Source organism: Tenrec ecaudatus, chromosome 10 (assembly GCF_050624435.1).
Source record: "Tenrec ecaudatus isolate mTenEca1 chromosome 10, mTenEca1.hap1, whole genome shotgun sequence".
Taxonomy (NCBI): domain Eukaryota; kingdom Metazoa; phylum Chordata; class Mammalia; order Afrosoricida; family Tenrecidae; genus Tenrec; species Tenrec ecaudatus.
The window spans coordinates 140,049,223-140,072,790 of record NC_134539.1 but is presented as its reverse complement, the minus strand read 5'-3'; the positions used below and the strand labels follow the sequence as shown (position 1 = coordinate 140,072,790).

Here is a 23,568-nt window from a genome sequence, read left to right as displayed (position 1 = left end):
GCCACGGCGTCAGTCCATCTCTTCAAGGGTCTTCTCTTTTGCTGACTTGCTGTCTCTCCCCAGGGACTGGTCCATTCCTGGTGACATGTTAAGGAGCAGTCAGTCGTCCTTCTTTCAGGACAGATCTGTTTGTTCTGGAGGTCCCTGGAACAGCCAGTGTTCTTCGCCGGTTTCGAAGGCATCAGCTCCTCTTTACTGTCCAGCTTTGGCCTGCATAGGAGGCGATTTGGAATATCCTGGCTTGAGTCAGGTGCTGGGTCAGTCTGGGTGGACTAGAGAGACAAATGCATAGACACTCATATGTATAAGAAAGAGCTTTATGTACAAAAGACTTGTATATTAAGAAAACATCCCAGACCAGTCCAGAGCAAGTCTGGAAGTCCAATATTAGCCCATATGTTCGATACCAGTCTGTAAATTTCTCTTCAGACTCACGCATGTGAAGATGCCGAATGCAGGAAGATCACAGGCCAGTGGGTGGAAAGTCTGTCTTATGGAGACTTAAGTGGTGGTGGAAGCATTTCAGCGCTGGCGTGGGTCTCCATGTGGCTCCTTCAGCTCCAGGGCTCTGGCTCCTTCAGTGTAGCGCCAAGTGGCTTGTCAACAAGAATGTCCTGCAGGAAGAGGGTGTGTGTCCCACTTGGAGCTATTTATCTCCATAGTGCCTCATCAAGCTGTGACCTGATTGACAGGTTAAACTCCACCCCTTCACTCTTAATAGTCTCAAGTTGACACCAGATGATTTAACTCCCATGGGTGCCCCGCAGTCAGTCCTCAAAAGTGACGTCTTTGCGCCTTCATTCTTCTACCGGGCTTTTGCAGCCCTCACCCCCACCATAGCTAACGACATTAATATCAACTCCTTATTAACGTCTCAGACCCAGTGTTCCCCAGTGGCCCGGACAAAAGCTCTCCCTCAGCTGGTTCCGGTGAACCAGGGGGCCTTCGAGGAGCCTGCACGTCATTTGGCTGCCACATAAATCGCTCTGGAGCTGCCCTTCCGGAGACACAGGCTGGTGAAGGAGACCGGCCAGTGGTCCTGTGGAAAGGCTGCTTTAGACTGAGCCCTTGGCTGCCTGGAAGTGGTGTTCATGGCCCGTAGCTGGGCACTTTAACCACCGTGCCACCAAGGCACCTCTGAAAGGTTGAACCCCTTGACACTGAGTGGACTCTGGCTCATGATGACAACAGCACCCCTTAGGACAGGGCTGAACTGTCCCATGGCATCCCCAAGGCTGTGGTCTCTGTGGAAGCCGACTGCCACGCCCACTGTTCAACCCACTGACCTTTCCCTTAGCAGCCAAATGCTTAACCAGGGCACAGGAAGGTGGAAACTTGGGGTGCAGGGACAGATGACTTGGAGGCAGCAGGAGTCCAGGGGTGCCTCCGCCGAGGGGGAGGCTGAGTTGGGAAGGAGGCTCAGTGATGGAGGGAAGGCAAGTGAATGGGCCTTGGAGCATGCGTTCTGTGGGCGGTTGGAATAGGGAGGCGTCGGCCTCAAGCTGGTCCCGGACACCCGATCCCTGTGGCGAGTGCAGTAAGAAGTGAAGGCCAGACCCCGAGCCCTGAGAGGCTGGGCAGCGGGAGCGAAGCAGACAGGAGTGGAGACAGAGAGGTCAGGAGAGAGGTGGAGCCCCCGAAGGCCGTGGTCTGAGGAAGTCCAAGGGGAAGAAGATTTTGAGGGTGGATGCAGGAGCGGCCAGAGGAGGGCAGTGCCCTTGCCATGCGTCGATGAAAAGGTTATGGGTGACTTCCCTGAGAGAAGGTGGGGGGCACGCCCACACTCCTGCGACAAGCTGACGGTGACAGAACCGGGCTTGGGAGCCTGGCTGCTCTCTGTTGACATGCCAAAGGGGCAAAGGCAGTCAGAGGGACCGGTTGGAGATTTGAAAGTGGGAGACTGCCAGGAAGGTGAGTGACAACACACACACACACACACACACACACACACACACACACACACCACCCCGCTGATCAGGTTGGGTAGGCTTGGACAGGAGGAAGAATGGTGGGGTGCCCGTGTCACATTTCCCTGGAGCTCTAGGTTGGCTCCTGCCCTCCTTGGCTCAGGGCCCTGGGAGGTTCCTAGATGGACCATTCCCGACCACACCCAGCCTGCCTGGAGCACTGCCAGCCTTGTTCAGCGCCCAGGGGTGTGCGCCTCCAGATCCCACCCCACCCGGGAGGAACAGGCCAAGCCGGCAGCCCAGGGAGGTCACCCAGAGGACAGGAGGGGTGGGTGGGGAGCAGAGCCCGGTGCCAAGAACACCCAATCGAAACTCAGCCAGCAAAACGGAAGTATGCCTGTCTATCTTCCCCAAGTCCACATGGCTATGGGACCTCAGGGGCCCTGGAAGGACAGGCTGACAGCCCCTTCCCACGGAGACCCAAGCCCATCTGTCCAGAAAGCCGGCTCTTTGGGCTCCAGCTCTCCCTCACCGTTGAGCCAAATGGAGTGTGGGCCCCAAAGCCAGAGAGGACAGTCTTTGTGGAGGCCATGCCGTGGGGGCCTCAGGGACACCCACATAATGGGATGACCTCAACTGGGGTACTTCACCCAGACTGCACAGCAGAAGCACCTGCGGGGCCTTTAAAACTTAACTCCTCAGCTGCCCCCCACCTCCTGCAACCCCATCCAAACCAGTCCTAGGAGCAGGGCCAGGCATGAGGACCTACACCCTGAGAACGGGGCCCGAGGGAGAAGTCAGGCTGAGGGGACACCCCCAAACCAGGCTCTCACGTAGATACAGGTGCCACCTCTGCCAAGGTGGCACAGGCAGGCTCACCAAACTACTGTGCGTGCCCCTCACAGCCCCCTGGGGCGCCAGTCTCTGGTCGGGGCCTTCTTTTGCCTGGCTGATCCCGTGTCCCCGTTGCCCCTGCCCTTGGCCCAGCACTTCCTGTGGGGCTCGGGAGAGGACACAGAGGGACAGGGATGGGAGAGAAGTAGCTGGTTGGTCGTGGAGCTTCCGAGCCCACGCTGCGCTGCTGGCCCGGAGACGTGAGAGTGTGGTTGGGGACCGAGGACCGTGGTCAGTACCTCCTCACTGTGGGGCAGCGGGTGGGACGGGGAGCCCAGACAGGGTGTTCTGAAGAGCCAGCTTCTGTAACCAGGAATCTTGTGGGTTTGGTTTGGGATTGGCTCAGTTGTTGGTCCCTGCAGCCAGTGTGGGGCTGGAGGTCCCCTCCGACCCTGGGGGTCGAGCCCCTGGGGAAACAGCAGGCACCTGGCTGAGAATCGGAAGCAGTGACATGCTGGCTGCCCATTCTGGTCTCAGCCACACGCGTCACTCCTGTGGTTCCACCCCGACCCGACCCTCTCCCTACCCCAGCACCTCCCTGTGGCTCAGAGTTTCTGGCTCCTCAGGAATTTACAGAAGGTATCCCCACTTCCTGGGCCTGGCTCCCTGCCCTCGGTGACCTCGTTTGTGTGTGTGAGCAGGGTCCTTGTCCCTAGGAGTGGGGCAGTGTGATGTGTCACATGTGTGGCGAGTTGGAGAACTCCCTCCCGATCTGTCCCTTGACTCAGGGCAGAGGGTTGGGCCAGGCATGCTCCCTGGGTTCTGGACAGCAGAGGATGGAGGTGGGACGTGATACGGAAGCCCTTTTCTTGAAGGGTGTAGGACCCCAGAACTGCTCGGGGCGTCATCTCACCATGGGTCCACACCCCAAATCCATACTGGGCCTGGTTCAACTTGGTCCCTGTCCTGAACCAGAACCAGGTGCAGGAGGCAAAGGCTTGGGAGATGAACGTGTGGGTACAGTGAGTGGCCGGGCTGCGGATGAAGGGCTATGAAAACAGAAAGATGGAGATTGAAAGGTCTGGGATCCAGCCAGGCAGGTGGGAGTCTGAGCCTGCACTGGGAGTGAACAGCAACTGCAAGAGAGTGAGCAAGCTGCAGGTGGGTGGTCAGGGTGCTACTTAGCATCTTAGCTAGGAGAAGCACCTCTGAGGGGGGTGGTAAAGCTAGATGGTCCCCAAGGGCTTAGAGTATAGGTTCCCAAACCTTTTTGGGCCTACCACTCCCTTTTCAGGAAAGAAAAAATTAAAAAAGACAGCCCCTCCTGGCAATCAAACACGTTTATAGGATGGCTGTTTTCATCTGGGTTGATTAGAGAAAAATCCAGAGATGCTCCTATGTGTGTAAGAGAGAGTTTTATCTCAAAGAGTAATTGTGTATTCAGAAAACATACCAGCCCAGCCCAGATCAAGTCCATAAGTCCGATATTAGCCTATGTGTCCTATACCAGTCTATAAATTCCTCTTCAGACTCACACAACACATGCAATAATGCCGAATGCAGGAAGATCACAGACCAGTGGGTGGAAAGTCTTGTGGAAGCAGCAGCAGTGGAAGCATCTCAGGGCTGGCGTGGGTCTCCATGTGGCTGCTCCAGCTCCGGGGCTCTGGCTCCGCCCGCATAGCTCCATGTGGCTTGTCAGCCGGAATGTGAAACAGAGAGAGAGTGTGCACCACCTCCAGGGAGGAAGACAGGAGTTCGCAGAATCCTCAGGAGAAGGCCATGCCCACACAGAGGCCTCATTGGCTATGACCTGATTGACAGGCTAGAATCCACCCCTTCACTCAAGTTGACTGGAGATGATATAGCTGCCACCATGACCCATAATCAAGATAGTGTTTGCAGGCTCCTGGATCATTTCAGTGCCCCCCAGGGGGCAGTATCACCCACTTTGGGAAAACCTGGTGGAAGCTGAAGCTTCTCATCTGGGACCTCCTGGGGCTCAGTCAGGGTCTGAGCATCCCCAGTGGGAAGGGGTGTAGGGAGGAGTCCCAGAAGAGGAACTGGTTCCTGTCCCCCTTAATTTGTGGAGGGCATGTAGGGACACACAGGCATGGGTGGGCATGTTTGGGGGCACAAGCAGGATGGACGCATGTCGGCACACGCAGACACACAGATGTGTGGGCATAGGTGGGTGCATAGGCGGTGTCTTGGCTGTCAAGTGCCCCTATGACAGCAGTGCCACAGGTGGCAGGCTTTACCAAACAGATGGATTCTCTCACAGTTTAGGAGGCTGGAGGCCCAAATGCAGGGCACCACTTCTAGGGGAAGGCTTTTTCTATCAGGGGGAAGGCTCTGTCTTCCTTTGTCCATCTGTGGGCCCAGTGTCCTCGAAGATCTCCATGAGTCTTGTCATCAGGCATCCCCTGGATCTAGGAGGTTCTCAGCACAGGGACCCTGCATCCATAGGATCTGCTCTGTTCTCGGCGTTTTCTTCTTCAGTGGTCGTCCATCCTCCGCTGACTGTTCCCTCCTTTGATCTCTTGTCAGAGAAAAGATCACGTCAGCCACATCCCAGGGCCATTCCCCTTCCATTGGAGCAGAACTGTAAACTGACTTAAGGTGTTGCAGCCCGTCCTAATCCCTGGATAACTCATTGGTTGATCACGCCACGGGAGGCGATCCCATCATTGTGTAACTGCCAAACTGCCGAGAATCAGCCCAGCCAAGTTGGCACATATTTTGGGGAGATACAGTTCAGTCTTTGAGATGCAGGGTAGATGTACGAGTGGGCAGAGTCAGGGTGGGATAAGTGGGGGCACAGGCAGGCGAGGTGCTTGGGCTTGGTGACCACGCCAGAGGAGGTTGGCCCAGGTGGGCAGGCGAGCAGACAGTGGTGTGGTCAGAATCCATTTTCCTTCCTCGTGGCTGTGGCTGATGGGCTTCCGGTGCCAATGTGCCCAGAGCCCTTCCTTTTTGGGAGCCCCACCCCCATACCTTGCGCGTGTGCACACACACACACACACACACACACTTCCTCTTTCTCAGCACACCCTCCTCAGGTCTCAGGGGAGCTGCTCACAGCTCACTGTCCTGTTTCCGCCCCAGGAGCTAGTACAGGCCAGGCAAAGGGGATCCTACTGCCCCTTGTCTGCCCCCATCTCTGCAGTATCTCCCACACATGCCCCTTCCCCGTGGGTTAAATGTACACCTCTCTCATGTCTCTGCTGCCTGGCCTTGTCTGTCCGCACCCGGGATTCAGAACGGGGCGCAGGGCTGATAGGCAGACCCAGAAGGGGACAGCCAGCGGTGGCCCAAACTTGTGGCATTATCCAGTCCATTCTGACTCATCAGGACCCTGGCGGACAGGGTAGAACTGGCCCGTGGGGGGTTCTAAAGCTGTCAATCTCTACAGAAGCCGACAGCCACATCTTGCTCCTGAGGACGAGCTGGTTGATTTGAATCACCGGCCTTTGTGTTAGCAGCCCAGTGCTCACCACTGCGCTAGCACGGCTTCAAGGACCTGGGCCCCCAGCTCACCCCAGCCCACATCTCTATCTCAGGCTGCACTTCCGCAGCTCCGACAGGAAATGGGCTGTGCCTCCCACCCTCTCCAGACAACTTCTTGTTTCCCCGCTGCCCTGTGCCAGCCCTGGGTTGTGCCCCTTGACTCCACCCCCAGAGCTTTCCCAGGGCTCTGTCCCCGTGCTGAGGGGCAGGATGGTGGACATGATTGCCAAGCTGACCAGACGGCAGAGTCAGGCCCTTTGCGGGAAGGTAGGGACTCCAGCATCAATGGGACCTGCAGGGACCAGGGCCGGGGCGGCTATGGGCCTCTGTCCTTTAGCCCCGGGTGAGCAGGGGTCTCAGGCAGGGGTCTCATGGAATCCTAAGCCTCCTCTTCTCTGAAGCCTGGGTGAGGGGGGAGAGTGAGGGGAGAAGGGGCAGAGGAGGGGGCAGGGAGTGGCTGAGAGGGGTGGGTGGCTGGAGCAGGGGAGGCAGGACTACCTGCTCATGGGCAAGAGGAGGGAATGCAAGACAAGGGGAGTCTGCTGTCAGGAAGTACTGGGTGTAGTGGGACCCCTCTTGGCACTGTCCTTTGGCTTGGGGTGAGGGGTGACTTCCTCTTTCCTACTCAATGTACCTTATGTCTTTTGGATGTGACTGGAGGCCAAGCCCAGGAGCCTGGGTATGCAGCCAGGCCTGGGTTTTGTGGAGCCGGTCAGATTTGCCTGCCGCTATGGATGAGGGGGAAATGTCCCAGCACTGTGGGGGCCATAGGGGCCTGTGGGGAAGCTCCCCAGCCCTCCAAGCTGCCTGCTTCTGGGGCAGCTACAATCTTTAGAATGTACTTCCTTCAAAGGGGCCTGCCTGTCCCCATCTGATCGGGACGGGGCCCCAGGTGTAGCTTGCATCTTCTTTTCCTCCCGATGGCCCTGTGACACTGGGTGTCCATGCTTCTACTTCTACCCTGAGTATCTCCTTGGTACCTGAGCTCCCAGCCAGCTCCATCATCCTGGGGCTCCCTGTGACCCCAAAGAGCCTGCCTCTGTGGTTGGGCTCATCACTGCCATGGGCCTTTCCAACCCCAGGCCCATGAGCACGGCCCCAGAGTTCAGCTGGTTCCTCTGCCTTCCTCTGCTCTGGCCTCCATCCTGTCCTCCCGAGCTGTCTCCTGGCTTCAGGACTCCAACCCTCCCTCTCCGAAAGTTCTTGGGCAAACGGGCACCAGGTGGCTGTGTTTTGCTGAAGCTTGCCACAGGCGTGCCGTGGGCACAGGAAACCTTATGCTCTGTGCTGTGGAGCATCAGAACACCTGCTTGGGGCTGGGGTGGGGACTGCTGTGATCCATTAGTCAATCTGGGTCTTGCTGTCCAGGAAGTCCTGCCTTTGGGGGTAGAGAAAGCCAGCAAATGAATGGGCCACTCACCAGCTCTCTGGGCAGAATGCCATTGGGCCCCAACGGTGACAAGCAGGGGTCAGAGAGCTAGACTTCGCATGGGAGGGACAGCCAGTGGGCAGGCAGGGTTTGGGTGGGCAGGGAATGAGATAAAGACGCAGGAGGGAGGGAGGCAGACAGAAGTCATCCTTTGTGTCTGTGAACAGTCTGGTGTGGTGGACTTACTGGATGCCGCAGAGGGCTGCAGTGGGAGGAAAGAAAGGAATCGTGCGGTGGAGGTCATGTCTCCACCACATAGGGCCTTGGTCAGGGCTGCGCCCTGGTCCCCCTGTGCCTGCCTACTCCCGTGGGAACTTAGCAACATCCCCTTCTCCTACCACATCTCGAGTCTAGCCCTCTGCTGGTCTAGCCCTCCTTGGCAGTGATCTTGAGACCACCATTGGTGGGTTGTATCTTTGACCTCGCTTATCTCCCTGCTACTCGCTCTCTGCCATGACACCTGGGCCTCCCCCAGCCCCTGGCCTGAGCAGCCGGTCTTTGTTGGGCAGTGTATCACTGTAGTGCTGAGGTGCCTGCCACAGGCCTTGGGGCGAAGCCTGCTCCCCTCTCAAGGTGTTTGTAGCTAGTGGCTTAATGCCTGGTTCACAGTTCACAGAGAAACATCCATGATGGTTTGGTTTAGTTTTTAAAAAGGGTGGGGTGGTTTTTTTTGTGTGTGTACAACATTTGAGGTCATAGGAAAGTTTAAAAAAGAAACAAAAACCAAATCGGGCCTTTATGATCTCACTGCCAGAGAAGAACTTGGTTAGCATTTTGGGTTTTTGGTTTGTTGGGTTTTTTTTTACACAAAACTAAAGTTAAGTTTGCCATTTTGAACTTCTTTGCTTCCCCTGAAGCATCCTTGGGAAATATCTTGGGCTGGTGCCCCGTGTTCCCCTAGAGAGGATACTGGGCTGTGGGGGCCGACTGCAGGCTCACAGATACTCAAAAGGAGGCGATGGAAGCAACCAGGGACAGGGCCTGTCAGACCTTGAATAAGCTGAGGCCTGGGCAGACACGGCTACTGGAATTTAAAGTTCAAGGCCAGGGCCAAGGAGTGGCAGGATAAGGCAGAGGCCCAGGCAGGTGTTGCAAGCTTCTGTGCTAAAGGGAGGCTTCGACTTTGCCCTGAGGGTGTTAGAGAGCACTGCAATGAGGCAGAACCTCCCAGCCCCTCCACGCCCCCGCCCCGCCCCCACTGTCTCCTTGGGGTGGGGGGCGGTGCCCCTTTTTTAGCCCCTTCCTCCCAAGACTTCATCTCCCTTTCCCTCCTTCCTTATCAGAATTTAATCTGAGGGGTTGCAAGCCCCACACCAGCCAAGTTACAACCCAAGCTTTGGGGGGCTGGGAGTGAGGGAGAGGTGGGGCTCTCAATGAGCGCTCCCCCCTCCCCCAATGTGTACTTCACTCTCAAATGGCCTGGACCTCCCAGCAGGTGACCTGAAGGGAAGGGTCACGGGAAGGACCTGGCCCCAGCCCTACCTACAGCTGTGAGAGCCCCGATATCTATGTTTTATTTTTGTTAATAAATAACGCAAGAAAGTTTCCCACGCATCTGGGTACTACAAGAACACTCGCGAGCGCATTTCCTTATTCTCTTGCCACAACGTCTGGAGATGGGCAGGACAGATTTTTTACAGCCGGGGACTTGCTGCAGGTGGCCCAGGTGGCAGGAGGCCGAGTCAGGGCTCGAGCCCGTGGCCACGTAAGCCTGGAGCTGCGCTGAAAGCGCCTCTCTTCCTCCTCGCGCAGGTGGACGAGCCCGCGGAGCCCGTGTACGCCAACGTCCAGCGGCAGCCGCAGGCCACCTCCCCGGACGCCGAGGCAGCCCCGCGCCCCGGCCCGGTCTGGGAGACGCTGACGGACGCGGACACCGGACGCCCCTACTACTACAACCCAGACACGGGCGTGACCACCTGGGAGTCGCCCTTCGAGGCCGCCGCCAGCCCGGCCACCTCCCTGGCCTCGGTGGGCAGCCGCGAGAGCCTCGAGGCCGAGTGGGACCAGTACTGGGACGAGGCGAGCCGCCGGGTGTTCTTCTACAACCCGCTCACGGGCGAGAAGGTCTGGGAGGACGAGCCCGAGCCCGAGGACCCGCAGGAGATGCAGCCCGCCCTGAGTCCGAGCCCCGACAGCCCCCGGGACCGGGACCGGCGGGTGAGGGGCGGGGCCTGCGTGGGAGGCGGAGCCCAATGTGGGCGGGTCTGGTTCTGGGAGCCTCTGACCCCACCTCTGCTCCCTGCAGACCCAGGGACCCGCAAGTGAGGGGCGGGGCCTGGCGCGAGGGGCGGGGCCTGGGGTGGGCAGGGCTGATTCTGGGAGCATCTGATGCTCCCCGTCGTCCCCCGCCCACCCCACCCCAGAGGGGACGGGGCGGGGCGGGCCTGGCTCTGAGAGCCTCAGACTCCACCTCCTGCTTCTGGCAGCCGCCCACCCCTGAGACTGACTACCCGGAATCGCTGACAAGTTACCCCGAGGAAGATTATTCTCCAGTGGGCTCTTTCAGTGAACCCGGCCCCGCCTCTCCCTTGGCCACGCCCCCAGGCTGGTCTCAGCACGTGGGGGTGGACGGACAGATTTCGTATACCAACCACTTCACCCAAGAGCAGGTAAGGGCAAGCAGGCAGGTGGGCCCCGGACAGCCACTGGGAGCTTCTAATTGGTGACCCTCCACTAAGCTCCTCGGCTGCTCCCTTACCGCCCCAGCCTGAGACAGGACAGTCCCCAGCGCCGCCCCTCTAGCAGTTCCTCCCTGACCCTATCTGTCACTCCCCCAGTGGGTGAGGCTGGAGGACCAGCACGGGAAGCCATACTTCTACAACCCGGAGGACTCCTCGGTGCGGTGGGAGCTGCCCCAGGTAACCATCTCTGGAGAAGGCCCTGGTGGTGGCTGGGTGCTCTGTGAAAGCTTAGAGGTTTGAAAGCCCCCCACCCCCGAGGGCCTAGGAAGAAAGCTGCTGACCTCACCGACTAGAGTGGGGTCACCAGCAACTGCTTTGGCTTCCCCCCCCCCCTAGGTCCCTGTCCCTACCCCTCGAAACATCCTCAGATCCAACGACAGTGACACCCCGGCTCAGGCCAGCCCACCCGAAGAGAAGGTGAGGGAGCATGCACAGCTCTGACAGGGATTCTGGGGCCCTCGAGCAGGAACTGTGTCTGTCTCCCTACCCAGCCCATCACTGGCCCCAGAAATCAGGGTATGCCCAGGCCCTGAGATGGGTGAGGCTGGGAGCTGGGTAGATAACCTCTCTTGCCACTGCTGCCGCTGCCCAAGTGTCCACCACCCGTCAGGGGGCTGTGCAGCATGAGGAAGCTTCAGGGGAGACCCAGGCCCAGCCTGCGGGGCGGTGCTGGCCAGAGGGGAGACCAGCCTCTGCCTCATGTAATGCACCCCTTAACTGCCTCCTCTTTCCCCTCCTCAAAGATCAAGACTCTGGACAAGGCAGGCGTGCTCCACCGGACCAAGACTGTGGACAAGGGAAAGCGATTGCGGTGAGAGGCTGCCTGCACCCAGGGCACCGTGGGCCTCACTGATTCAGCTCACCGAGTACTCTGTGCCCTGTGAGGAAGCATGCAGTGACTTAGGACCTGCAGGTCCCTTGGCTACTCAGTGTTACCAGTTGGGTGTCTAACTCCTACAGTTGGGTGCTCCAGACTGTGCCCTGATCTTGAGGGTGATTATAATGGAAAGGAGACTCAGCCCGGGGTCCCCTCCAATCCCTGCCCACTCTCCACCCACCTAGGAAGAAGCATTGGAGTGCCTCTTGGACTGTGCTGGAGGGCGGTGTGCTGACATTCTTTAAGGACTCGAAGACCTCAGCTGCCAGCGCCCTGGTGAGGCCCACTTCCCCAGGGCAAGGACCACCCATCTACTCCGGCTGGTCAAGGGTTAGTGGGACTGGAACACCAGCCCGTGAGCTGAGCCTTGCAGGGAGGAGGGCTACAACAGCAGTCTGCCAAGGAGAAGCAGGGCCAGCCACCTCTGGAGGGTGGGCCATGCCAGCTTGCTGGAAGGGGGCTACATCCCTTCCTCTCACCCTTGCCTGGGTGGGCAGGCAGCAATGAACAAGCAGACTGGTAAGCTCCATGGTTAAGAAGCACCCAGATCTGTAGGTTCCTGGTCTTTCTGTTGCCTGGCTACCAGGGGCCCCAGGCGGTTTTGGGCGCCAGATGGAGGCTGGTGGGTCTTCGCAGAGGGCCCCTCGTAATGGGGCTCTCCACCCTGCCCTTCTTCAGAAGCATCCTTCCAAGCTGTCCACGCCAGAGTACACAGTAGAGCTGAGGGGCGCCTCACTTGCCTTGGCTCCCAAAGACAAGTCCAGCAAGAAGAATGTCCTGGAGGTGAGTGGGGGTGGTGGTGAGATGGAAGGAGTGTGCAGAGGGTTTGGGACCCTCATCACTGGGCAAGCCCCACTGGAAGAATGCGGGCCTGGGAGAGCCGTGGTAGGAGCACTCAGGGCTCAAGGCTCCAGTTGCCCCACGTCTCACGGATTCTGCAGTTCCCTCTCTAGTAGCTGACTTTGCCAGTTTGGGGCCCCAAGACCAGGGAGGTGTAGGGACCAATGGGAAATGAAACTCTAATGCATAGAAGGGCAGCCCCTCACCCAGCCACTGGGTGAGGAGAGACAGGAGACGCCCATCCCCAGTCACTCTGATAGGCTGCTCCGACCCAGCTTCCAGCTGGCTTGGGTCCCCTGTTAATAAACCAGGGCACTGGACATGCAGGTTTGCCCAGAAGGAAGAGAGAGGCCAGTGGGGTCCAGGCAAGGGTCTTCACAATGCCCCAACCTTGCCGGTCAGGTTTTGTCTTTTTGCTTTAAAATTTAAGGTGCTTCCGGCAAATCTTTGTGTGGCGTGTTCCTTTTCCAATCAATTCATCCAGGGATGGTTCTGCGACACTGGTTGCCATCCCCTGGGCATGTCCACCTCCCCCTTGTTCGCACGCTGGGTTCCCTGTTTCCATTTGTCCAGTTTCCCTGCCCTCCCTGCCTTCTCATCTTTGGTTTTGGGCAAACATTGCTCTTCTGGTCTTGCATCACGGGTGGTTCTATAGAATAAACACTCGTCTATTATTTGACTGAAAGGTGGCCTTCAGGAGTGTCAGCAGTAGGCTCGGTGGGTCCTCTGGTGTCTTTCAGACCAGCAAGTCTGGTCTTCTTGTTGATTAGTGCTACATTGTTTACCCATTGCTAACAAGGAGGTCTGTTGTGGAGTCTTGGTCAGAGTGGAGGCAGTGGTAGTTGGCATCACCTAGTTCTCTAGTCACAGGGTAGAGGAGGCCACATGTGCCCATTGTAGTCCTTTGGCCTAATTGCTCCCCTGAGACTTCCACCGACTGAGTGCTCCCTTGCTCCAAGTAGGAAGAGACCCATGGTCTCTTAGCTGGCTGATTGCAAGCTTTGAAGAGTCCAGCTGCTTCCCACCAGGCTAACAAATGGAGCATTAGCTACATGACCTATGGTCTTGTTGTCGTTTTTTCATTGCTCTTACCAATTTATTAAGCATCTTTTATATGATAAGCTCCTCCGTAGGACCCAACACACATTGCTTTTGGATCTCACTGAACTATACAGTAGAAATGTTTGTTTTCCAAACAATTTTATTAGCCGCTCATCCAGACATCAGACTATTCCACAGTTCGGTTACATCAGGCAGTGGTGTCCCATCGCTACCGAATGACCTAGGTTTTGCCAGTTGACTTAGGTGTCTCGAAGAGTCTGTAGTGGTCTTGTTTTTAAGCCACTCTCTTTTAAATTTTTTTAAAAGATCATTTTATTAGGGGCTCTTATAATAATCCATACATCAGTTGTATCATGCATGTTTGTACATATGGTGCCATCATTGTTTTCTAAACATTTTACTTTCTATTTGAGCCCCTGGTATCAGCTCCTCTTCTCCCCCCCACACCCTCATGACCCCTTCATAAATTATTATTGTTTTCATATTTGATATTGACCACTGTCTCCCTTCCCCCACTATGGTTTCTTCCCCCATCCTCTCCCCACCCTCTCCCTAACCTCCTGGCATCACTACTCCTATTTCTGTTTCTGAAGGGTTTATCTGACCTGGATTCTGTGTGTGGTGAGCTCTTACCTGTACCTGTGCACATGCTCTGGCCTACCCCATAGTGAAAGGCAGGACTGGGGTCATGATAGTGGGGGTTGCGGAAACCTCAAGGAACGAGAGGAATATTGTGTGTTTCATTGATGCTGTGCTGTGCCCTGGTTGCCTCAGCCTTTCCTTGTGACCCTTCTGTGAGGGGATGTCCCATTGTCTATAGACGGGTTTGGGTCTCTGCTTTAACTCCCCCCCCACCCCCATTCTCAACAAGGTGTATTTTTTGTTGTTGTTTGATTTTGGTCTTCTGGTACCTGTTACCTGATTCCGTTGACACCTACAGTTGTGCTTCTTCCATGTGGGCTTGTTGCTTCTCTGCTACATGACCACTTGTTTAACTTCAAGCCTTTAAGACCCCAGACGTGTTATCTTTTGATAGCCAGGCACCATCAGCTTTCTTCTCACTTGCTTATGCACCCATTTTGTCTTCAGTGATTGTGCCAGGAAGGTGAGCATCACAGAATGCCAGGTTGTTAAAACAAAGTGCTGAGGGAAGGCTTGAGCTGAAGCCCAAAGTCCATCCACTTCAATGTATTTGCCATATAAATATATGCACATAGGCCAATATTTCTATTTTTTATGAATTAATATGTTTACATAAATGCACACCTATGTTCATACCTCTATCCTGAGCTTTGCTTCCTAGATCTTTCCTCTGTTTCCTTTTACCTTCCTCCTGTCCCACCATCACGCTCGCCCTTCTTCTGCCTCTTAGTAATCCCTCTCAGCTAGGTTGCTGCTGCTCCAACACCCCCAGGGTTCTACATTGTTGATTTTAACTACCTAGTTGTTCCCCTGTCTGTGGCATTGTTTGCTCACAGCTCCCTTGCCCTGCCTCCTCCGGAGCCTTCAATCCCATCGCTTTCTCCATGGGCTGGCTCCGCATGCCTGTCTCTTAATTTTCTGGTCTAACAACAAGAGTGCCTGTGGGTGATTCTATCTGGATGCCATCGTGACTCCTCTCTCCTAAACCACTTTTACCATCCCCCTCAGTCCCCCAAAGTTTTGAGGCCACTCACAACAAACACACAAATGAGGAGCTGGCAAAATCGAGTAAAATCTAGTAAAAAAAAAAAAACAAAAACCAACCAAGCAAAACAAAGCTCAGTGGTGACCAGGCTGTTGGGAGCAGGTGACATTCAGGTGATATGGCTGTTAATGGAAGATGGAAAAACTGACTCCAATTTCCCTGGTAGCTAACACACGGAGAGAAGAGTAATCTGTTGCCTGGCTCTTACTGAATAAAAGTAAAACCCATCCAGACTTGGGGGCAGTGAAAGCGTTCTCCTTGCCCTTTGCACTTGAAGAAATGTCCCCTGAGTGATTCCATGAACATGGGGTCTAGCCCAGGGGTCAGCACACTGTGGCTCGAGAGCCGTATGTGCACTTGCCGTAGGTCCATGTGGCGCTAAAGGAAATTGAAAAAAACTGAAAGATTATTCGTCAGATGACGCAGATTTCATTTGTTTGTCAAAATATACGTATGGCTCTCAAACCACTTCTAAAATGTAAGGTGGGGGGGAGGCAGGATTGGCCCTTCTGTCTCAAAAGATTGCCGGCTGCTGGGCTAGATGGATGCGGCTCAGGGCCCTTGGGGCTATTTCAGGTAGCTCTTTAACGTGAAGGCCACTCCTTAACTCTGCTCCCAGAGAAAACCCTTCTGCAAGGACATGGGTGTGTGGTTCTTGGTGACTGACCAAGCTTCATGGCGTTCTAGAACCAGAACACCCACATCTGAAGAGCTGGATGAAGTCTTGAGAAGAGCTCTGGAGCCTCCTCCAGGCGTGGCAGGGCAGAGAGCCAAGTTAACTCACGATGCCTGTCATGGGTGTCAAAGGAAGGAGGCCCTCGTGCCTTCCCTGACTCAGAGTGGCGTCCTTCAAACAGTTCTCCAGACTGGTCACCTCTCTCGCAGTGTGGGAGACCAGCCCCACACCCGAATGGGTCCATGGAGGCGTTTGTGTAAAGAGACATCACATCAGACAAGAGAAAGCATGCAAAGGCTCACCGCTTCCATGTCCATTGGGACCAGAATGAGGGATGCATTGAAGGGAGGAAATTAAGAGACAGATAAAAGCTTTGGGGGTGCTCACCTCCGCTGTGGCTTCAGGAACCAGGGCTAAACAGTGAAAGTATGTAATATATTCTCTCACGAGCTTATAAAATCTCAGGCATGAAAGTCATGTTAAGCACAAACCTAGCAGGAAGGGGTTGTATTGGAGGCATACGTGACAGGATGGGGATGAGTTAGGGGTATGCACGCAATAGGAAAGGGAGGCGCTAGAGGCATACATGTGGCAGGAAGGTACATACGAAACCAGAAGGGCGGCTTCTAGAGCCCAGAGGGCAGCCTAACCTTGGTGTCTTCTCTGCGCTGCCTTGACCTCCGGTGTCTTGGAGTTCCAGGGGAACAAGCTAGGATCCTTATCAGAAGGGAGTGGGTTAAATGGTCTGACTGCTTTTGATGGCAGATGGCCTCCAAGCAGATGTGGTGGCAGCCATGTGCTTGCAAGTAGCACCTTAAGAGTGACATTATTCTGGGGGACATCGTGGGGAATAACTTCTTACTCAGGAGAATGTGAGTGGGACACAGCTCCAGCCCATGAACGTGAAGGTTCCCTCCCCGAGAGCCCTGGCCTCCCAGACTCCTTAACTCGGGAACGCTGAGAGTTTGTCTGAATACACTCTCTTCAGGTGGTTTCCCACATCATGGCTTTTGATGAATGTTTCTGAGTAGATTCTTCTGGGTTGTTTTTTCTGGCGAGGATTAGCATGCAGCTGGTGCTCTTGGCAAGTGCTCCGGCTGAAAGGAAGGCTGGCAGCCTTGAGTGGATGGAAGAGGCTCCCTGCCTCCCAGCGGGCTGGAGGCCACCCACACTGCACTCAGGGTGACCTGTAAGCAAACCCCAGGATGTTTCCTAAGAGACGATGCAAAGTCTCTGCCACTCAGGCTAGCTGGTTCATTGGGCGTGGGGGCTCGCCCCATCTGGCTTTCCTGGTCACCTTCGCACCCCAGAAAACAGCAGGCCTGGCTCCCTGAGAACACTGGCTAGCATAGAGCAGCTCACCTGCTGGCGCATTGGCCAGGAGTGCTGTGCCGGCAGGTCAGGGGTGGCTCTGCGCCTGTCTAGCTCTGCTGCCTTCTGTATAAACCTTTCAGATGTGGAACGATTCTGTTTTTAAAGAGCAGCCCCAATCACGGGCTTTGCTTCCAAAGCTCGGCTGTTAGGCTGTTCTATGGAATACCAGACAGGCCTTTGTCTGTTAGGTCAACGTGAGGCTGTCTGGGCTGACTGTTGAACGGGCTCTAGGTTTTGCAGTGGGGGAGCAGGGGTGGGAGTGGGGGGGCAGCATCCATTCCAGCTCACAAAGGCCCAGGGTACAGAGGAGGCCTTCCCCCATCGATGGGCTTCCATCTCCTTGGAAACAGATCACCAGAGTGGCTGGCTGGGTTCAAACCACCAACCTTTTGGTTAATGGTCACATGCTGACCCATTGTGCCACCAATAGGACATGAAAATGTTTTCTTTTAAAATATGTGTGTGTGTGTGTGTGTGTGACCTCAGTTTAAAGAGCCTTCAGCTGAAAGCTGAAAAGGAGGAGGTGGCAAAAGGCTGGCAGGTGCTCCTCCCCCTGCTGTGTGGGACGATTTCTGAGTGTACCCAAAGGGCAGGGCTGGCATGAGCAGCTGCCCCGAACACCATCACTGGGCACCCGGAGCCAGAGGCTGAGGAGGGAGCCCTCTCAGGTGCCACCTTCTCCTTCAGAGACTCCGCAGCCTGGCTGTGGGGACCTGCTTGCTCCTCAGCAGCGCACACTAGTGGCTCCGGGGGCCGGACTGTGGGCCTCTTCAGAGTGAACATGGCATACGGTCTGGGTGGAACATCCAGCAGGCTTCCAGGGCTGCGCCTCCTCTGGTCACTCGTCGGCCAGTACTTCGGGCCATCCAGCTGCAAGTGGGTTTCCTCAGAGCAAGGTCCCCCAGGCTGCTACCCCCAAAGGGCTTGGCTTGGGGTGGTCCGTGCTGACGATCTGACCAAGCGGGCAGTGCAAGGAGGCAGTGCCCAAGCTAGAGGGTGGGAGAGGGTGGGAGGGTGGGAGAGGGTGGGAGGGCAGGCCCAGGTCCTCCTGTGTAGAGGGGTAAGCCCTGTATTTCAACCCTCTCAGGGTGGTCTGTCCTCAGAGCCTCTCTCCCTGCACTTTGGTCACGGTTGGTCAGACTGCCGGGCCCAGGGCCTTCGGGCAGTGTATTCACTTAGCGTCTGCAGCCCCGGCCCTGTCCTGGGTAAGGCCGCCCCTGCAGAGCCTGAGGTGCAGGGGAAGGCAAGGTTGACAGGGAGCTGAGCAGGCCTTTCCTCAGAGCTGGCTCCATGGCTCATGAGGGAGCACTGAGGAAGGGCAGCCTGCTGTCTCTCAGTCCTTTAGTGAGGCGGGCACAGGGCCCAGCCGGAAGCCCTGGCTCCATGAGGCTCTGGGCCTGGCAGTGGGCTGGGTCACTTTGATCTCTAGGTCTCTCCTAGGGGCCTAGCCCCGGGCAGACTCCAGGAGCCGAGCCGACCAGCTGCTTGTGTCCCTCCAGCTGCGGAGCCGTGATGGCTCGGAGTACCTGATCCAGCACGACTCGGAGGCCATCATCAGCACGTGGCACCAGGCCATCGCCCAGGGCATCCAGGAACTGGTAGGCAGAAGCCAGGGCCTCAGGGCTGGTGTGTAGGGAAGAAGAGGTGCCAACCACCGTGAGGGCATTTGCCCACTGTGGTGGGGGCAGGGCGTCAGGGGATGGGCCAGCTCTGGGGATCCACCAGACTGACAGTTGCCACAACAATGGACTGAGATGTAATAATTGGGAGGCGGACCCAGGTCATGCTTCATTCGCTGGTATGTCCAGTCGCAACTAACTGGACAGCACCTAACAATTAATAGCCTGCCTTCAATGGCAGGGGCCCCACTTATTGCTGGGGTCGCCAGAGGAGCTGCTAAAGAAACAGCTTTCTTAAGTATGTGAGTACAGCCCTGGGGTTTGCCCTGCAGGATGGCAGTGGGGGGGGGGGGCGACTTCAGCAGGTGCTGCTGCCCCCTGGGCTGGGCCTCCCCTGGGGTTGTGTGTCCCTGCCTCTGCCTTCCACCCAAACCCGACAGCCTACTGTTGCCTCCTCCTTGTGGGAGCACAGCCCCTTCTTTTGAGCTCCCTAGCAGATCAGAGAGCCTGGAACTGTCAGGCATGACTCTGGGTGGCCCTCCCACAGGGCAGTGGCCCAGGATCTCTCTGGGAAGCAGCAGGAGAGTCGTTTGGGCCTTGGCAGACTGGTGAGGGGCACCAGCTCTGGTCTCCAGCCTCAGGTGACACCTGACACATCAGCCCAGGGCTCCCAGGATGGGAAGCGGACTCTGCACACGGGGAACCCAAGGACCCACCAAGGGCCCCGCTGCTGGGGATCTATTTATATTGCCTCACCTCCTTCTCTCAGTGACCCAAGGAGGGAGGATGTGAAGACAGGCAGGTGAGGGTGGTAGCCCCAGGGAGGACCTCCCCAGGAGCTAGAGTCTGAGGGTCTTCAGGACACAAGGACCACCGTCCAGCTGAACTGGCTCACAGAAAGCGACTTAGTATCTTAGCTGATGGGCGGTCCCTCGAGGGCCAGCAGCTTCCCCACTATCTCTGCTCTGCTGTCTCCCTGTCATCGACCCTTCTTCAAGTCAGTCCCCATCAGGCCCCTCTTCAAACCAGTTCTCTTCATGGTCTTGGGCTGGCACAGCTTCAAGGGTCTCGGCCCCTGGAAGGGCCCAGAAGCCCCCCCCTCCTGATTTCCCTCCTTCCTGGTCAGAATCACATCACCTCAGGTGAAGACAGTGCATCCTCCACGATGAATGTAGATTCCACAGTGGGGTCCCCTTCCCTCAGCACATGCTCCCCAGAGGCGGGTGGGCACGCAGACAAAACTGGGGGGCTGGGAAGGTAGTGGGGCTGCGGGCCGGACTCCTGAGGGACCCGGGTGGGGCTACACTTTCTCTTCTTCTCACCTTCCCTGTCCGCATGGAGGGTCATGCTAGGACAAGGGAGGCAGGAAGACCGTTGACACCCAGTAACAGCCTAGGCCAGAGTCACCGCTGAATGAAAGGGATTGAGTTCCAGTGTCCACTCTCGTTTCCTTAAAGCATCAAATACAAAGCACTTGCATAAGTGGAGAAGATGCGGGTTCATTCTGTCTGCTCTGGCCCCCACACCCCCTGGGACCATCTTGCCCCATTTCCTGAGCCACCCCTGGGTGCATGCAGCATTTGAGGCAGGGGTTTGGATTAGTAAGGTGGTGGGGGGATCGCTGCTGGCAGGGTTCCGTTAGGCTGGCATCACAGGCTCAGAGCTAGAAGCTGTTGGCCTTGGGGGGGGGGTGTCCAGGGGAGCTGAGGTCAGTAAAGAGAGCTGGGCAGACCTGGGGGTACACTAAGGGTCATCAGTAGCAAAGGGTGGGGAGACAGCAGCTGTCACCACCTTCCAAAGGGCTCCACACAGCAAGCTAAGCGAGGGAGCCGAGTCCCTGGTGGAGGTGAGGGCCTTCCTCCACCTGGGAGCGTCCTTGCAGGCGGGACTGGGAGGACCCCAGATCTGAGGCTGCGGTATTCCAGTCCGTAGACCTTCCCCGCGATGAGGAAAGTGAGAGCAGCAGCGTGGACTTCGGGTCGAGCGAGCGCTTGGGAAGCTGGCGGGACCGGGAGGAGGATGCGCGGCCCAGCGCAGGTGTGCACTCGGGGCGGGGACGGGCGCAGGAGGGAGGGATGCTGGCTGGGGACCAGATTGGTGTCGTCACCCTCCCCTCACCGCCTCCACCTTCCCCCCTCCTGCAGCAGCCACACTGGCCCTGGGCCCCGGGGGTCTGGAGAGTGACGTGAGCAAGGTCCGGCACAAGCTTCGCAAGTTCCTGTTGAGGCGGCCCACGCTGCAGTCGCTGCGGGACAAGGGCTACATTAAAGGTACCACCGGCCGGGCAGGGGCGGGCGGCTTGGGGGCGGGGGGGGGGAATAGGGGGGCGTCGCAGGGTGGCGCTGACCTGCCTGCCCCGCCCCCCAGACCAGGTGTTCGGCTGCGCGCTGGCCGTGCTGTGCGAGCGGGAGAGGACCCAGGTGCCGCGCTTCGTGCAGCAGTGCATTCGCACGGTCGAGGCTCGGGGTAGGCCTTCCCCCAGGAGCCCCTGCCCAGGCCCCGGGGATGAGGGGGTGCAGGGTGGAAGACCTCAGGCACACCCCACCCATCTACCCACACACACCCCGGAGTCAGCGCGCCCCTCTGCTGCAGGCCTGGACATCGACGGGTTGTATCGCATCAGTGGGAACCTGGCCACTATCCAGAAACTACGCTACAAGGTGGACCACGGTGAGGCCCGCCCTGACCCTGACCCTGACCCTGGCCCTGCCCTGAGCTGAAGGCGCAGGGCACTGACTGTCGTGCCGTCCTCCCCCGACCCCACCCCACCCCCACCCCCGGCAGATGAGCGTCTGGACCTGGACAACGGGCGCTGGGAGGACGTCCACGTGATCACCGGCGCCCTGAAGCTCTTCTTCCGGGAGCTGCCCGAGCCCCTCGTCCCCTTCTCTCACTTCCACCAGTTCATAGCCGCCATTAGTGAGCACTGGGGAGGGGGGCGGCCTGGGCGTAGGGGGGAGGAACCGGCCTGCCTCGACAGCTCCGCCTGTCAGCCCCTCTGGATCCGCCCGCCTCGCTGAGCCCCTGCCGCGCCCCTAGAGTTGCAGGACCTGACTCAGCGCAGCCGCTGTGTGCGTGACCTGGTGCGCTCGCTGCCCGCCCCCAACCACGACACCCTGCGGCTGCTCTTCCAGCACCTATGCCGGTAAGCCAGCCACCCCTGTGGGACTGCGTGGATGGGGGGACGCCCTGCTCGGCCTGCCCGCCCCCACGCTGGGCCCTGACCCCTCCCCGCCCGCGCAGGGTGATCGAGCACCGCGAGCAGAACCGCATGTCCACCCAGAGCATGGCCATCGTGTTCGGGCCCACGCTGCTGCGGCCCGAGGCGGAGGAAACCAGCATGCCCATGAGCATGGTGTTCCAGAACCAGGTGGTCGAGCTCATCCTGCAGCAGTGCTCCGACATCTTCCGGCCGCACTGACCGTGGCCGCGCGCCCGCCACGCCTGGACTCTGCAGGCCTGCGCTGCCACCGCACGCCGCTGAGCAGTCCGAGGATACCGCCAGCCCGAGGGAACCGTTGTCCGAATGTGATTCCTCTCTCAGCCTGCTGCGGGCTTCGGTCCCATTCTTTACTACAGCGCCTCCTGCGGTGCCGGGGCGGGAATGCGAGGGGCGGGGTTCCGAGACTTCCCTGTAAACCACCCTAAACCCAAAGCCATGAGTGGATTCTGACTGCGAGGATAGAGTAGAACCGCCCCCTTTGGGTTTCAGAGACTGTAAATCTTTACAGGGGCAGACAACCTCATCTTTCTCCTGCCATGGAGCCGAGGGACTAGAACCGTTGACCTTGTGGTTAGAAGCCCAAGGCACAACCCCTATCTCTAGAAGCAGCAACCGACAACTCTCCTGCTGCCAACACGGCACTGAGCAGGCCCAGCTCAGCTCCTGCGCAGCTGAAGCTGCGTCCCTACCCACGCGGGGTCCTCTGGAAGACTGGCTGCTGACCACTTTCTCCTTGTGGCTCCTCCCCTCTGCCCTCCCTCCCCTGTGCCCCCCACATGTTCTGTAAGGGTTCCTCCAATCGCTAAACTCATGGTGGGCAGTGGCATTTGACAGCCACCATCTCCACACCTAGCCCTGCTGACAAAGGGGGAAGGGAGGCTTTCTGTGACACGCTGGCTTGTGAAGTGTCCACTGGCCAGTGTGAGTCCCGAGCAGGTTCCGCCCACCCACAGCCTCCTGGGGATATGAACCCAGAGTTCTAGCCACCCCCAGCCCCAGCAGGATTGTGGAACAACCAAAGAAACTGAGCCGGTGGGTCCAGCTGGGCCAGGGGAGGGGCCCTGAAGGAAGGCAGAGGGTGGGGGTTATTTTTCCCTTGGGGCAGCCGTCTGGCAGTGCCCAGACTGCCAAGCATGATACCCACCTTGCCATCGGGAGCTGTGGGAGACCTGCAGGGGACAGGCATTGGGAAAGGACTCGTGAGCCCTAGGGCAGCTGCGCCCCCCTCACACACAAGCCACCTCAGTTTATAGATCTTGGGCCCCAACCCCTCTTACTCATTCCTTTATTCCACAAACAATATTTATTAGACATTTGCCTTCACCCTGGATGAGCTCATTGTTTCTCACGGCCAACATTGATTGTCTGCTACTGTGCTCTGGGGTGGAGAGGCGGCGCATGCTGCCTGCCCTGAGGGAGCTTATGGTCTGTCTGTGAGGCTGATCCATGTCCTCCCCTCACTCCAGCAGGGGCGAGTGTACAAATGAAGGCCTCCCCCTATGTCTACGTATTTAAAAGTTCTCAATCCAGCTAACACCTGTTGAATAAAATGTGTTCTAGTCTCCTACCTCGACTCTCGGACTCTCACAAAGACCTGGGAGGGTCTCACAAGCTGCCTTGGTTCTCCTGAGTTCGACGCCGGTACCTGGTGCTGTGTAGGCGGTGCTGGCCCTTCACCCATCACCCTCCTCACCTTCAGAGCCTTTCTGTCCTAAGGAGAAATTGGGGCACACAAATGTGGACACTAGTCTGTACGAGCCAACTGTCCACCCTCCCTGCATCCACTGCCGTGTGGAGTCCACTCTTGGTCAAGCAGCCCTGGACAGTTGGCTGCAGTCACTTGGGTTGG

General features: G+C 57.5%; 1 protein-coding gene across 4 annotated transcripts in view; it reads left to right on the top strand.

Moving 5' to 3' along the window:
- ARHGAP27 (Rho GTPase activating protein 27) overlaps positions 1-23,286 on the top strand; it is a 43,666-nt gene extending 20,380 nt beyond the window's left edge. The window contains exons 4-18 of one of the 4 annotated variants that reach the window (XM_075561995.1): positions 9,433-9,837; positions 10,107-10,289; positions 10,458-10,595; positions 10,698-10,778; positions 11,105-11,172; positions 11,424-11,568; positions 11,917-12,021; positions 18,377-18,475; positions 20,422-20,533; positions 20,641-20,766; positions 20,864-20,962; positions 21,089-21,166; positions 21,281-21,415; positions 21,536-21,641; positions 21,740-23,286. In XM_075561995.1, coding sequence (XP_075418110.1) covers positions 9,433-9,837; positions 10,107-10,289; positions 10,458-10,595; positions 10,698-10,778; positions 11,105-11,172; positions 11,424-11,568; positions 11,917-12,021; positions 18,377-18,475; positions 20,422-20,533; positions 20,641-20,766; positions 20,864-20,962; positions 21,089-21,166; positions 21,281-21,415; positions 21,536-21,641; positions 21,740-21,917 — 2,058 coding nt within the window. In that variant the 3' untranslated portion in view covers positions 21,918-23,286. The remainder of the gene's footprint in view (positions 1-9,432; positions 9,838-10,106; positions 10,290-10,457; positions 10,596-10,697; positions 10,779-11,104; positions 11,173-11,423; positions 11,569-11,916; positions 12,022-18,376; positions 18,476-20,421; positions 20,534-20,640; positions 20,767-20,863; positions 20,963-21,088; positions 21,167-21,280; positions 21,416-21,535; positions 21,642-21,739) is intronic. The other 3 variants (XM_075561996.1, XM_075561997.1, XM_075561998.1) reach the window with 3 other exon arrangements.
- The last annotated feature ends 282 nt before the right edge of the window (positions 23,287-23,568 follow it).